The sequence below is a fragment of the Meyerozyma guilliermondii genome, genomic scaffold (assembly GCF_000149425.1).
Source record: "Meyerozyma guilliermondii ATCC 6260 scaffold_1 genomic scaffold, whole genome shotgun sequence".
NCBI classification, from domain to species: Eukaryota; Fungi; Ascomycota; class Pichiomycetes; order Serinales; family Debaryomycetaceae; genus Meyerozyma; species Meyerozyma guilliermondii.
In genome coordinates, this window is record NW_001809800.1 from 1685872 (window position 1) to 1699494 (window position 13623).

A 13623-nucleotide genomic window follows, 5' to 3' on the forward strand; every position below is an offset into this window, starting at 1 on the left:
TTAAAAAACTACCAATTACAAACTGCCAATTATCCAATTGAGTCATGCCGCCGTATGTACATCCCGGTACCTTTCCCATCACCACTAACCCAGAAAAATACGCAAGACCAAGGCACCAAAGCCGTTCACTTATACTCGTACAGCCAACACGATGAAATTTGGAGCCCATGTTGGTTCTTCTGGAGGTGTTTCAAAGTCGGTTTTGAATGCCATGGATATCGGGGCAAACAGTTTTGCACTTTTTTTGAGGTCTCCTCGGCAATGGGCGGCTCCACCATTAAGCTCGGAAGAAGCCGAAAAGTTTAAAGCACTCTGTAGCCAACATGGCTACGACCCTGCTCGCGATGTACTTCCCCATGGGTCGTATATGATAAATATGGCCAATCCAGACGACGAAAAGGCGGAAAAGTCGTTTGGGTTGTTTCTCGACGATCTTCAACGATGTGAAAAATTGGGCATAGGTCTCTACAATTTCCATCCTGGCTCGGTTATCGACGGAGAAAAGAGCGATGGCCTCGAAAAGTTGGCCAGCTACATCAACAGAGCCATAAAAGAAACATCAACGGTCAAAATAGTGATCGAGAACATGGCTGGCCATGGCAATCTCATCGGCTCAGATTTACAAGATATCAAGACAGTGATAGATTTTGTAACCGACAAGTCCAGAGTGGGTGTGTGTGTCGATACGTGTCACAGTTTCGCTGCTGGATATGATATATCCACCGAGCTGGGATATAAGGAATTCTGGGACAAGTTTGATAGTATAATTGGTCGTCAGTACCTCAGTGCTATCCATCTCAATGATTCTAAGGCTCCTCTCGCAGCAAATCGGGATCTTCACCAAAAGCTTGGTCTTGGCTACTTGGGATTGGATGTGTTTCGCTTCATAGCAAACGATCCAAAACTTGAAGGTCTTCCAATTGTTCTCGAAACTCCGGTGAAAGACGACGATACCGTTTATGGCGAAGAAATAAAGCTCTTGGAATGGCTACAGGGTCGCAAGGACGATGAGGAATACGCAGCAAAGAGAGAGGCACTTGCCAAACTCGGTGCATCGGAGCGGAAAGAACAAATGGAAAAGTTTGAAAAAAAGTCTCAGAAATCCAAGAAGACAGTAAAGACAAAAAGACAGGTAAAAATCGACGAGTCTCCAAATGGAACCCAAAAAAAGAGGAAAGTCACCACCGTCACCACAGCAATCAAGGACGAGTCCGAGACAACCACTAACCAATGAAACGTTTTGCAAAAGTACCCTTCTCTTGTAGTCTCTGCCTCTTCGATATTCTGTTCCTGCATACACCCACGTCAACAAAATCATTCGAAATCTCATCTGTCTGCGACTTTATGTTTGGCCTGACCACGTCTGGATTTGGCGGTTTCGGCGCAGCTTCGAACACCTCAACGTCCCCGTTCGCATCCTCGGCCACGAACAATGCACCAGCATCGAATACGTCGCCTTTTGGCCAGTCTAACCAAGCCAACCAGGGCGGTCTGATTTTTGGCCAATCTGGAGGTTTCGGTTCCAACGCCATTGGCGGCTCGGCGTTCGGCTCCAGCAACACTAACGCTCCCGCCACCGGCTCCTCTGTGTTCGGGACCAATAACAATGCATCTGGAAGTGTTTTCGGTCTGACCACAGCACCAACTACTTCGCCTTTCGGAAACACAACCCAGAACACAACTTCTGCTTTTGGTAACACCGGCTCTGGCTTCGGTGCCGCGCCAGCCTCGTCATCTGGTGGGTTGTTTGGAAGCTCTGCGACTGCAAATAAGCCAGGTTTTGGACTGGCTTTTGGTACTCCGAGCAACACAAACACCTCACCTTTCGGAGCCTCAACCGGCTTTGGAAGTGGAACAGACGGGAAGACCAATACCGGCTCGGGCAACCCTCCGTTTGCTCCTTACACCGATAAGGACAGCAACGGAACCAATAGGTACCATAATATCTCCATGATGCCTTCGTACCGCAATTTCTCTCCGGACGAAATCCGATTGAAAGATTACGAGCTCAACCGTCGATTCGGCAATACGCCTGTTGTACTGGGATTTGGTGGATCTACCAGCGGTTTTGGTGCTACCAACACCGGATCCGCATTTGGAGCTACTGGAGGAAGCACTTTTGGTGCCAGCTCAAATTCTCCATTTGGAAGTACCGCAAACAAATCTGCATTTGGCCAACCTTCCAACCTGACCTTTGGCAGCAACACGTCCACCTTTGGACAAAACAACGGTAGCGCATTTGGCCTGAATACAGGCGGCGGTTTTGGCTCCTCCACCAACACTGGAAGTGCCTTTGGAAGCACTAATACTGGTTCCGGTTTTGGAGCTACCAACTCTGCTTTTGGAGCAACACAGAACCAAAACCAACCTTTTGGAGCCACAACTAGCGCCTTTGGTGCTCCTTCCAACACCACATCGACTGGGGGCTTGTTTGGCTCGTCCACCAACAATAATACCAACGCTTCTCCCTTTGGTGGTTCTTCGGCGTTTGGTCAAAATAACACCAATAATGCGTCACCATTTGGCCAAAGCAACAACACAAGTGCTCCATTCGGACAATCTTCCACTTCAAATGTGTTTGGTTCAAATACCGGTGGGACAGGTTTTGGATCAAATTCTGGTAGCACTTTCGGCTCGTCTGGCTCTGCTTTCGGCGGTGCCAATAACAATACTGGTGGTGGTCTTTTTGGTCAGAATAACCAGAATACCAATACTGCCGCTTCTGGTGGATTGTTCGGCCAATCCAACACTAATACGGCCTCTAATCCTTTCGGTTCCAAGCCAGGCGGCCTATTCGGTCAAAATAATCAAACAAACCAGAACACCGGCTCTACTTTTGGCTCTGGTACTTCCGGGTTTGGTCAAAATAGTACTACTGGAGGAGGATTATTTGGCAGCAAACCTGCTCAAACAGGCGGACTTTTTGGAAATAACAATCAGAACAATACCGCCAATAATTCCAGTCCATTCGGAGCAACGAATGCATTTGGTGCCAACCAGAACCAAAACCAAAACCAAAATCAAAATCAAACCACCACCGGTGGACTTTTTGGTAGCAAACCTGCCACTGGAGGTCTCTTTGGGGGCCAAAGCACCACGAACAATACCGGTTTTGGTAACAACCAATCCACAAATACTAGTGGTGGACTTTTTGGAAATAAGCCTGCGACAACAGGAGGGGGTCTATTTGGAGGTGGAAACAATACCACCAGTGGAGGAGGATTGTTTGGTGGAAGCTCCAACACTGGTTCTACTGGTGTAGGTGGGAGCACTTCCGGAGGTTTGTTCGGTGGCTCTGGTAACACCAATACTACTGGAGGACTCTTTGGAAGCAAACCAGCTCAGTCCGGATCAACGTTTGGGGGAAGTAACACTGGAAGTGGAAACACTTCTTTTGGCACAGGAGGCGGACTCTTTGGGCAAAACCAACAACAGTCTCAGCAGCCTCAGCAACAGCAGCAACAATCCCAGCAATCTCTCCTTAGTGCTCAGAATCCTTATGGTCAAAACCCACTCTTTCTGAGCATTTCCGTCCCAGCACCTGGTGCTAATGGACCCAGTGGTCCTCTAGCCGTTCCTGTGAAATCAGCGGCACCTAAAAAGCCTGTCAACTTGGGCAATGCTCATCGCTTGGCACCTTTGTTCCGGATGTCTGTTCTTCCACGAAAGGCAGAAGTTGAAGCAGAACAAACAAGAGCAACTGAAAAAACACAGAATGGTCTTTTTGGTGTGGACACTGACGTAGCTATTTCGTCATCTTCGATTTTCCGTCCTCAAACATCTGTACGCAAATTGATCGTGGACAAGGCGCAAGAAGCCGGCAAGAAACTGCCTGCGTTAATACAAGTTGCTGTGGGTGAACGAGAACCACCCAAGCAGGTTTCCATGGTGCTTGACTCGGGTAGAAAAGATGAAGAAGAAATCAATGGCACTTCGTCACCAAAACTCATTGAAAGTGAAGTTGTTAATGGAAGTCAACCTGATACAGTAAAGGATGAGATTGACGAAAACGGATACTGGACGTCACCTTCGATTCTGGAGCTCAAGAGAAAGCCATTGGCAAGTCTTCGGTCAATAGAACACTTTAAGGTGGGCAGAAAGAATTACGGTCATATCGAGTTCTTGCAACCGGTGGATTTGTCACTGATAGTGAACCTCGAAGACATAGCTGGAAATTTGATCATTTTCGATTCGAAGTCGTGTGTGGTTTATCCAGACGACGACAAGCCCAAAGAGGGTGAAGGGTTCAATTTGCCCGCCATAATCACCCTCAATGGATGCTATCCTGTCAATAAAGCGGATAAGCTTCCTATTTTGGACCCCAAGAGCGAAGTCGTTAAAAAGCATATTGACAAGTTGAAGCTGTTGCCCGAGATGGAGTTTCAACTGTACGAGCCTCAATCTGGAGACTGGACGTTCAAGGTTACTTCTATGTAGAATTACGAATATGGCTACTAGGGCTGTATATATAAATGAGGTTTATTTCTATCACTGAAAAATCGCACCGCGACCGCGTATTCTTCATGGGTGTTAAAGGTAAGTAGCCACAAGTGTGATATGAAACCATGCTAACCCAGGATTGAACCAGCTCATCAAGGAGCACGCTCCCGAAGCTTTCAGGGAGTTTCAGCTCAAGAATTTGTTTGGCCGAAAAGTTGCAATCGATGCTTCTATGTGTCTCTATCAATATCTCATTGCAGTCAGGCAAAGTGATGGACAGCAATTGACATCAGAAGATGGAGAAACAACGTCACATTTGCTGGGAATGTTCTACAGAACGATCAGGCTTGTGGAAAATGGAATAAAACCAATGTATGTTTTCGATGGAAAGCCTCCGGTGTTGAAAGGTGGAGAATTGGAAAAACGAATGATCCGGAAAAAAGAAGCTTTGAAGCAGCAGGAAGACATAAAGGACACTGCCACGGTAGAGGAGATGGTGCGGTACGAGAAGCGGTCGGTGAGAGTCACAAAAGAGCAAAATAACGAAGCCAAGAAACTCTTGGAATTGATGGGAATACCCTATGTGGATGCGCCGTGTGAAGCTGAGGCCCAATGTGCCGAGTTGGCTGTTGCTGGCAAGGTATTTGCTGCTGCCTCGGAAGATATGGATACGTTGTGCTATAGTCCGCCATATCTTCTTCGTCATTTGACATTTGCTGAGGCTCGCAAAATGCCCATCGATCAAATCGACTATAAAAAGGCAATGGAGGGCCTTGAAATGGACAAACAGACATTCATTGACCTATGTATTCTTCTTGGATGTGATTACTGTGAAACCATTAAGGGAGTGGGGCCTGTTACTGCGTTTAAACTCATCAAGGAACATGGCTCTTTGGACAATATTGTCAAGTGGATAGAAGAAAACCCCGACAGCACCAAATTTAAAGTTCCAGAAAACTGGCCCTACGCAGAAGCTCGCGAGCTTTTTTTGAACCCAGACGTGAGTCCTGGAAAGGAAATCAACTTAAAATGGCAGGAGCCCAAAGTAGACGAATTGGTGGAATTTATGGTTAAACAAAAAGGGTTTAGCGAGGACCGTGTACGGAGTGGAGCCGAAAAACTCAAGAAAGGATTGAAAGGAGGGGTCCAAGGACGCTTGGATGGGTTTTTTTCTGTCGTTAAGACCGAAAAACGAAAGCCTGAGCAAGATAAAAAGACAAAGGGAAGCAAGAAAGCAAAGAAAAAGTAGTTTCTTGAAAAGAATAGGTAGAGGGGCCAATTAAGAAACTAATTTACGTAATGCTCGATACCTGTGTATATTCTAATCTCTCAGAGGCTTCTTCTTCTCTGCCTCAGCTGCCTTCTCTTCCTCGATTTCGTCGACATATTTCTTGATTTCATCAACCGTCATCAGATGAATTTGATCGTTGGCCTTCAACACGGCCACCTCGATGTTCTTGGCGCCAGTCTGAACCACTTCTAACAATGACTTGATAGTCAACTTGATGGTTTGTTCATCGTTCATATCTTCCTCGTAATTTTTCTCCAAAAACTCCCTCACTGTTTTCGACGACCGGCCTATGGCATGAGCCTTCCACGAGTTATACACTCCCGAAGGTTCTGTTTGGTACAAACGAGGAACGGTGTCGTTTGCGTCGAATCCTGCAATGAGGGTGGCAATTCCAAACGGACGAACTCCACCAGATTGGGTATATTTTTGTTGCACTCCAGCGACGTACTTGGTCAAGTATTCGATGGTGACGGCATCTTCCAACGTGAGTCTGTGCGACTGAGCCTCCACTCTCGCCTTGTCTACAAGGATACGGGCATCGGCGTTCAAACCGGCGAACGCCAACAATGCGTGATTATCCACTTTGCAAATCTTGGACGGTGTGATTCTGGGGTCTTGAAGCTTGAGCGTGGTCCTTTTTTCACAGCCCAAAATAACACAATCTTTTCCCTTGACGCCTACCGCGCAAGTTCCTCGCTTGACGGCTTCTGAAGCGTATTCAACCTCTGCAGTTAGTAATTGAACAAGAAAGACAAATAAGTGGAACTTCAATTGTACGCCAACAAAATGTGGAAGATAACTCAAAAGTAGTCTGCTTTCATATATGTGGCATATAGTTCCTTTGAAAGGATCCAAGCGCCAATTTTTGGCCATTTTTAATACTTACGAAACACATGTCCATCAGGTCTGAGTTAGTAACCATGATTCAAAATACAAGAAAAAGTTCATTTGTTGGCATTTCTATCTTTCAGATTCAGCACAAGTCCCAATACTTACGAGAAAATCGATAATGCACTGTCGTAGCCACTCATATTGAACCGGGTATAATGGTGGCAAGCGGTAGCTGGTGGTGATAATCGAGTGTGAAGCCGCGACGATTTGGGTGCCCGGCTACATGCAGTCTCGGACCATCGCAGATTGGAAACTGAGTAGTGGATGCGAAAGCATCAATGATAAAGCTGGATGTTGGAGAGAAAGATATAGTTAGCTCAAAAGATATAATTCGCTCAGAAGTGAGTCTGGAGACTGTTGTTGGTGCTAAAACACAAAATAAACTGAAGAAAAATGGAAAGAATAACAGCAATAAAAAGAAGCGAAATCCTTCGAATACTCGACCGGCCACTGACAATCAAGCTCGAATTTCCTTTTTGACTTCCAGGCAGCCAATACTCTCCTCCTAACAAAATATGACGAATTGTCTCGAAATATGGGCCCGAAATGCAGACTTGGTGTCCAAGAAATCTGTCACTAAACTCACACCTTCGTTGAAAAGAAGTATTTGTAGAGACTGTAATACCTGCTTAATACCCGGATTGAGTCAAAAGACATATATAACCAATGATTCGGTTGCCAAATCGCCTCACAATGATGTGTTGGTTCATGAATGTTGCAATTGTGGGACAAAAAAGCGGTTTCCTATCGGTCGAGATTTGGGGTATACAGAATTTGCAGCTAGGGCATAAGAGAAAGGATGATAAGAAACAAAAGTAATAGAGACGACATAGACGATGTGTGATACAGTGTGACATATACCATGAGTGAATACAAGACATTAACCTTTAGATACATACAACCTACTATATAGTCTTCATGATCTTTCCTTGGGTCCCAACATCTTCTCTGGTCTCACCCACTCCTCAAACTCTTCAGAAGTAAGCATGTTAAGCTCTAGGCACAGTTCCTTCAACGTAAGGCCCTTTTTGTGAGCATTCTTGGCGACCTTGGAAGCGTTGTCGTAGCCGATTTGGGGGTTCAAAGCCGTTACAAGCATCAACGATTCGTTCAAAACCTTGGCAATCTTTTCCTCATTAGCAACTATTCCATCCACACAGTTGATCTTGAAAGAGCGACAACCATCGCCAAGAAGTCTGATGGACGAAAGAACATTGCTAGCCATAACTGGCTTGAACACGTTCAACTCAAATTGTCCGGAAGCTCCTGCAAACGTCACCGTGGTGTGGTTACCCATAACCTGAGCACACACCATGGTCATAGCCTCACATTGAGTGGGGTTGACTTTTCCTGGCATAATTGACGAACCAGGGTTCATTTTCTGGAAGCGACAATTCTCCATATCCACAACGAGGACCAGACCCAAGGTACCTGATGTCATTGGCAATCTTGAAAAGAGATGTAGCCAAAGTGTTGAGTGCACCAGAAGCCTCTACCAAAGCATCGTGAGCAGCCAATGCTTCAAACTTGTTGGGAGCGGTTTGGAAATTGAACCCTGTAATTTTTGCAATTTCGCTAGCAACCATAGTATCGAATCCCTTGGTGGTGTTGAGTCCAGTACCAACGGCGGTTCCTCCTTGAGCGAGATACAACAAACGAGGAAAACATTGCTCTACTCGATCGAGTCCATAGGTCAATTGCTGAACGTAGCCGGAGAATTCTTGGCCCAAAGTCAACGGGGTGGCATCTTGCAAGTGGGTTCTACCGATTTTGATGATTTTGGCGAACTCATCTGCCTTTTTCTGGAAACTATCACGAAGATTGCGCAAGTTGGGCAACAATCTCTTGTGGATTTCAGAAACTATAGCGATGTGCATAACCGTGGGGAAGGTATCATTGGACGACTGGGACATATTACAGTGATCATTGGGATGAACGGGAGACTTGGAACCCATTTTCCCGCCCAAAATTTCAATGGCTCGGTTCGAAATCACCTCATTGGCATTCATGTTCGACTGAGTTCCCGAACCAGTTTGGAAAACCACCAATGGAAAATGGTCGTTCAAGCGTCCTTCGGCTACTTCCTGAGCAGCCTGTCTGATCGCACCAGCCAACTTGGGATCCAACAACCCCAATTGCTCATTGACAGAAGCCGCAGCACCCTTCAAAACTCCGAAACTCCGGATTATAGGATCGGGCATTTTGGTGTCACCAATGTCGAAATTCTGGAGCGACCGCTGGCTTTGTGCTCCCCAGTACTTGTCACTTTGCACGGCGATTTCGCCAAAGGCATCGGTTTCGATTCTGCTCATCAAGTTGGTTCGGAGAAATCGACGGAAAATTGGGGTAGAAAAGCTTTGGGTGCGCCCGGGCCCGGGCACGAAGGACCCGGATGTAGAAGGTGTAATAGATGAGTACTGGGTAGATTGGGCATTGGTTCCGGCACTTTGCAACTGGATATTTGTGCAACACTGGGCATTTAGTCAACTGGAAATTAGTCAATTGGCTTTTTGCATTGGAACACTTTCTTGAAGTTGTATATGAGCTTTAGTTTTGGGGTTAATTTTTCACTTTCACAAGTACCTCGACTCCTCCTTTTGTCTCATCCGCCGGGCAGGCTGGACCCGGGCTCCGAGCCAGTTGTACCGGAACCCAATTTCGTGGGCCAAAATCTCACCAAAACCCAACATCATACCGTTGATGAAGGGCAAAATTATATTGATCGAAGCACGGCGAAAAATCGTCCAAAATCCCCCATTAGTATACGAGTCCAGAGCAGCGCGATCAGAGTCTATAAGCATCTCTGTGTGCACGATATCTTCATCGTTAACCACATCATCGGTCGACATTTGGCCTCGAAGAATGGCCAAATCGTTGAGCTGAGTGAGCTCATCCACTTCGGTTCCGTCTGAAAAAAATGCTTTTTCCGAGTCCTGAACATCACTGGAGCCCGGGACAGCGCTCAGGAAAGCTGGGTCGAAGTTGGGGAGTGTACTTTCTGCGTATTCCATAGGGTGAACTGATCGACTGCGAATGAATAAATCGCCAATTGAAATCAAAAATGGGCTGCGAAATGAAATCGACTGCGAAATAGTCGACTGCGAATAAATCGACTGCGAAAAAAATTGAAAGAAATCGAATTGATTATCGACCGACTGCAATACAAGAGCACAGAATATTCCATGGCATTGGCATATTTCCATTTTGCATACGAACTTTTCCTGTTTAACATTATTTACTTATCTCATTTTTTGAGGCCCACAGAAAGTCCCTTCTTCAATCTCTGCTCGGTCAATGCAGCAATAACTGCCGCTCCCACTCCAGAACCATCCACAGCGGCCGTGATGGTGATTGGGTCCTCCACAGAGTCGTCCCATTCGAAAATGTCACGCAAAGCACGAGCAGTTCTCTCTTTGAATCCAGGATACATGTTGTAGACAGAACCGTCAGCAGCACAGTGGCCGGTCTTGTAGCCTCTTTTTTTGCAAATGGCTGCAATTCCACACACAGACAACCTGGCGGAACGCTCACCAACCTTTTGGGCGATACGTGAAATAACAGCTCTTTCATTGAAGGTGGTGTCCAAGTTCAACACTTCCTTGAACAATGCCTCCACCTCAGTGAGACTCTCATAAGGATCTTCTTCAATTCTCGCAGGGAACGAAGTGTCCATGATAAACTCTTCTTTCAATTTGGAGAGATCCTGGCCTTGGAAAATCAACTTTTTCTCCTCCGCCAAGTCAAGCAAAATGAGTCGCAAAACCTCACCCAAGTAGTAGCCTGATATCATTTTTTCAAACGATTGTTGACCCGGTCTGGGCGATTGCTTGTCGATGAGAACGTCGTATTTGGTTCTTGGCAACACCACAAGCTCGTTGTCGAAAGCACCGTACTCACAGTTAATGGCCATAGGGCCGTCCTGAGCTACATCCGATTCCACCTTTCCTTCCAACTTGGGAATATCCTTGACTACATCGTAGTAGGCTCCGTTACAACCAGTTCCGAAAATCAACCCCATAATGGTTTCAGGATCAGTGTACATGGAAGCAACCAAAGTACCGGTGGTATCGTTGATCAAAGCAACGACATCGATTGGAACTCCAATATTCTTGATGGCATCTTGAAGCATTGGAACCACATCGTGGCCCTCTACTCCGTCGATATCAAACCCTTTGGTCCATCTTTGTAAAACACCAGTGTTAATAGAATATTGCGTGGCAGGGTAAGAGAACGTGAATCCCAATGGTAATGGTTCGGTACAGCCGTCATTGAATTCTTGTTCGACAAACTCTTTAAGACACTTGGCAATGAAACCAAACAACTCGTCGGCGGTGGAGGTTCTCATGTCCAGAGGCAAAGCATATTTGGACTGAATGGTTTGGAAAGAACGGTTTCCGTCCAATTTCACCAACACAACTCTCAAGTTGGTTCCTCCCAAATCGATGGCCAAGTAGTCACCCTTCTCCTTACCAGTAGGAAAGTCCATGACCCAACCAGGAATCATGGGAATGTTACCACCTTTCTTGGACAAACCCTTGTCCAATTCCGTTATAAAGTGGGCGGTAACTTTTTTCAAAACTTCGGGCAGCAATGTTAACATATCTTCGATGGCATGCAACTCTGTGGATAATTCCTGGGGAACATCCTTGAGAAGATTTGATCTTTCATGAGCATCGTGGCTAATAGTCATTTTGTGGAAATGGGGCACAAGTGGCTATTTATGTATTTTCCGCAAAAACGCCGATTTTCGAGAGCGGAGTTTTATCTCGGGGTTTTTTCCAGATCTCGGAAAAAAACCGTACGATGCAGGATCACGCGAGCGGATTGTTCCAGTAAGTCATGGACTTCAGGCCGACAACGGAGTGCCGTGGTTCAAGCAGGAATGAGACTTGGAGTTGCAACGCTTGGTTTCCAACTTTTGCGATGATACTGGAAACCAAAAGTCTCAAAGTGTTAGTGATTCTCGTTCAGTAAAGGTTTTTGGCGTTTCTCAAACCTCCGTTTACCCCTCCGTAATGCCCCGCATCCGTTGCTGTCTCCAGTTGGGGATTGCGTTATATTGTTGGAGACACCGGGCACTATTTAGTCGAGGTCGGCAGATTTCATGCATGCTGACATCATTCTGCAGGAAGAGTTTTTCCGGAATTCTTTTCTTTCGTTATTGCTCTGAAGTAACGCCATTAAAGTCCTCCATGGCCTCCCCCACTCTTTGTAGCTGTACCTTGATGTCGTGGACATAATTGTTCATTTCGTCAAAGTTTTCTTTCTTGTATAATACGTGCTGACGGTCCTGACCCTCGTTGTCAAAAAACGAGAAAAGACTTGAGTCAAGCTTGTCGGTGGTGTTAGGCTCAACCCTGAAGCGCTCCTGTTGTAGATTCAGATCAAAGTCCTGTGAAGCCATAATGTCGATCAATCTGTCCTGCAGTGTCTTCATGGCTTCCAATTCACTGTTGAATTTTTCGTTGAAAAACGAACCTCTTTCTCTTACGTCGCTCGCCATCTTCCGGACATCGTCCAACACGTCAATTTGGGTCCATAATTTGTCCAGATACGAAACACTGGGTTTGGCGCTGGGAATATGATCAAGCGTGCGCAAGCTCTGGTTGTCGAAAGTAGACGGCGGATTGTAGGCGGAGTCTGCGTTGGTGTTGGTTCGACTTATACGGGCCAAACTCGACCTGGAGCCCAGCCGGGAGTACTTGTGGGAAGGTGTTGTGGACTGGGGAACAGATAACTTTCGCATGATTGAAAGAATAATGAAGGTTTTGGATGTTTCGGAAAGTTTTGGATGACTTGAAGGTATGAAGCTGATGCTCTGGGTGCGGTGATGATTTGTAGCTGGTTTTCTCGGTTCCTTTGTTTACAAAAATTCGTGGTTTGATGGGTGTTCCTCTGGCCGCCAGATTGTTTATCAAGATATTTTCGCGATTCTCACAATTTTGAAATTTTGGCTTTCGCAGCTTCGCAGATTCATTCAATTCAGTTTCAGTTCTTCAAACCCAGCTTTAATATTCCTTCATGGCGTGGAAGAGACTCCTCTACCTCGCGCAGCCGTACCCAGACAACTACACAGATCCATGTTTTTTATCGCAAATTAAACGAAATACGACTGTTGCCAAGTACTCGTATTGGCACCTAGTAGACCATTTTTCGTTGATTGTGCTTCATTTGGCTACTGTTGTGCTAGTGGAGCTCACGTTCTTGGGCATATATGATCGTGGATGGGATCCAGTGGTGCCAATGGTCATTGCAGCGGCTGGTGTAGTTGTTGGAATGGTAGCATGGGATACAGTAACTGGTAAAAAAACGCCCCCCCTGACCAAAAACTCGCCAAAAATTAAGACTGACAAGTGGAACACGGTGCGGTCAGTTCTCGTGGTCATTCTTATTGTTCTCGTGCTTTCTCCAGTTTTAAAGTCGCTTACAAGATCAACGTCCTCAGACTCAATATGGGCACTTTCGCTCATTCTTTGTTTGTTCAATATGCTCTGCCATGATTACGCCATGGACCCTCATTTGGCAGCGTACCGACCCATTTTGTCCACAAACTTGTCGCTTCTGAACGCATTGGTTCTTGCTTCTAGATTGTCGTCGTCTCTACATGTTTTTTGTTTCGTTGTTTTTGCCGCTGTGGTCAACATTTTGGTTCCACTCTTTGACGTGGGGATCCGCAGAAGCAACCCAAACTCTCGTCTTCATCACATTGTGCTTTTCCTGTTTTATTTGGCGGTTTGTGTTGCAACCAATAATTTATTCGGACCAGGTTTGGTGTTAGTGTGGTTGATGACAATGGCTGGAATTGCATTGATGCTTCCCGCGTACTTCTTGTGGGTCCAGCAGTACAAAAACGAGCTCCAGGGACCTTGGGATCCCGCCAAACCGATCATTCGTAGACAAGATAGTTGACGGCTGCAAATTGATGGAGTAATGGGTGGTGTTTGGATGTCGGGACACCCATGCACCACGCGCTCATTTCAACTCAAACATTTCTGGTCGAT

The 13623-nt window shown here is 46.1% G+C and overlaps 10 protein-coding genes across 10 annotated transcripts; 4 read left to right on the forward strand and 6 right to left on the reverse strand. All coding sequences in view use genetic code 12, as the record gives it.

The window, feature by feature from the left end:
- Window positions 1-151: 151 nt before the first annotated feature.
- APN1 (DNA-(apurinic or apyrimidinic site) lyase) lies at window positions 152-1234 on the forward strand (the record flags this gene model as incomplete). The annotated part of the gene is made up of 1 exon (XM_001487531.1): window positions 152-1234. The coding sequence occupies one exon, from the start codon at window positions 152-154 to the stop codon at window positions 1232-1234; it is 1083 nt and encodes a 360-aa protein (XP_001487581.2).
- PGUG_00959 (FG-nucleoporin) lies at window positions 1231-4437 on the forward strand (the record flags this gene model as incomplete). Its single annotated transcript, XM_001487532.1, has 1 exon — window positions 1231-4437. The coding sequence occupies one exon, from the start codon at window positions 1231-1233 to the stop codon at window positions 4435-4437; it is 3207 nt and encodes a 1068-aa protein (XP_001487582.2).
- A 235-nt stretch (window positions 4438-4672) lies between these two features.
- On the forward strand, window positions 4673-5689 carry PGUG_00960 (multifunctional nuclease; the record flags this gene model as incomplete). The annotated part of the gene is made up of 1 exon (XM_001487533.1): window positions 4673-5689. The coding sequence occupies one exon, from the start codon at window positions 4673-4675 to the stop codon at window positions 5687-5689; it is 1017 nt and encodes a 338-aa protein (XP_001487583.2).
- Window positions 5690-5761: 72 nt separating this feature from the next.
- On the reverse strand, window positions 5762-6604 carry PRE6 (proteasome core particle subunit alpha 4; the record flags this gene model as incomplete). Its single annotated transcript, XM_001487534.1, has 1 exon — window positions 5762-6604. The coding sequence occupies one exon, from the start codon at window positions 6602-6604 to the stop codon at window positions 5762-5764; it is 843 nt and encodes a 280-aa protein (XP_001487584.2).
- Window positions 6605-7538: 934 nt separating this feature from the next.
- On the reverse strand, window positions 7539-8063 carry PGUG_00962 (uncharacterized protein; the record flags this gene model as incomplete). Its single annotated transcript, XM_001487535.1, has 1 exon — window positions 7539-8063. The coding sequence occupies one exon, from the start codon at window positions 8061-8063 to the stop codon at window positions 7539-7541; it is 525 nt and encodes a 174-aa protein (XP_001487585.2).
- On the reverse strand, window positions 7948-8934 carry PGUG_00963 (class II fumarate hydratase; the record flags this gene model as incomplete). The annotated part of the gene is made up of 1 exon (XM_001487536.1): window positions 7948-8934. The coding sequence occupies one exon, from the start codon at window positions 8932-8934 to the stop codon at window positions 7948-7950; it is 987 nt and encodes a 328-aa protein (XP_001487586.1).
- A 261-nt stretch (window positions 8935-9195) lies between these two features.
- MIM1 (Mim1p) lies at window positions 9196-9825 on the reverse strand (the record flags this gene model as incomplete). The annotated part of the gene is made up of 1 exon (XM_001487537.1): window positions 9196-9825. One exon carries the CDS (start codon window positions 9823-9825, stop codon window positions 9196-9198), a length of 630 nt encoding a protein of 209 aa, XP_001487587.2.
- A 41-nt stretch (window positions 9826-9866) lies between these two features.
- On the reverse strand, window positions 9867-11312 carry HXK2 (hexokinase 2; the record flags this gene model as incomplete). Its single annotated transcript, XM_001487538.1, has 1 exon — window positions 9867-11312. One exon carries the CDS (start codon window positions 11310-11312, stop codon window positions 9867-9869), a length of 1446 nt encoding a protein of 481 aa, XP_001487588.2.
- Window positions 11313-11780: 468 nt separating this feature from the next.
- PGUG_00966 (uncharacterized protein) lies at window positions 11781-12368 on the reverse strand (the record flags this gene model as incomplete). Its single annotated transcript, XM_001487539.1, has 1 exon — window positions 11781-12368. The coding sequence occupies one exon, from the start codon at window positions 12366-12368 to the stop codon at window positions 11781-11783; it is 588 nt and encodes a 195-aa protein (XP_001487589.2).
- Window positions 12369-12643: 275 nt separating this feature from the next.
- Window positions 12644-13531, forward strand: GPI2 (phosphatidylinositol N-acetylglucosaminyltransferase; the record flags this gene model as incomplete). Its single annotated transcript, XM_001487540.1, has 1 exon — window positions 12644-13531. The coding sequence occupies one exon, from the start codon at window positions 12644-12646 to the stop codon at window positions 13529-13531; it is 888 nt and encodes a 295-aa protein (XP_001487590.2).
- Between the last annotated feature and the right edge of the window lie 92 nt (window positions 13532-13623).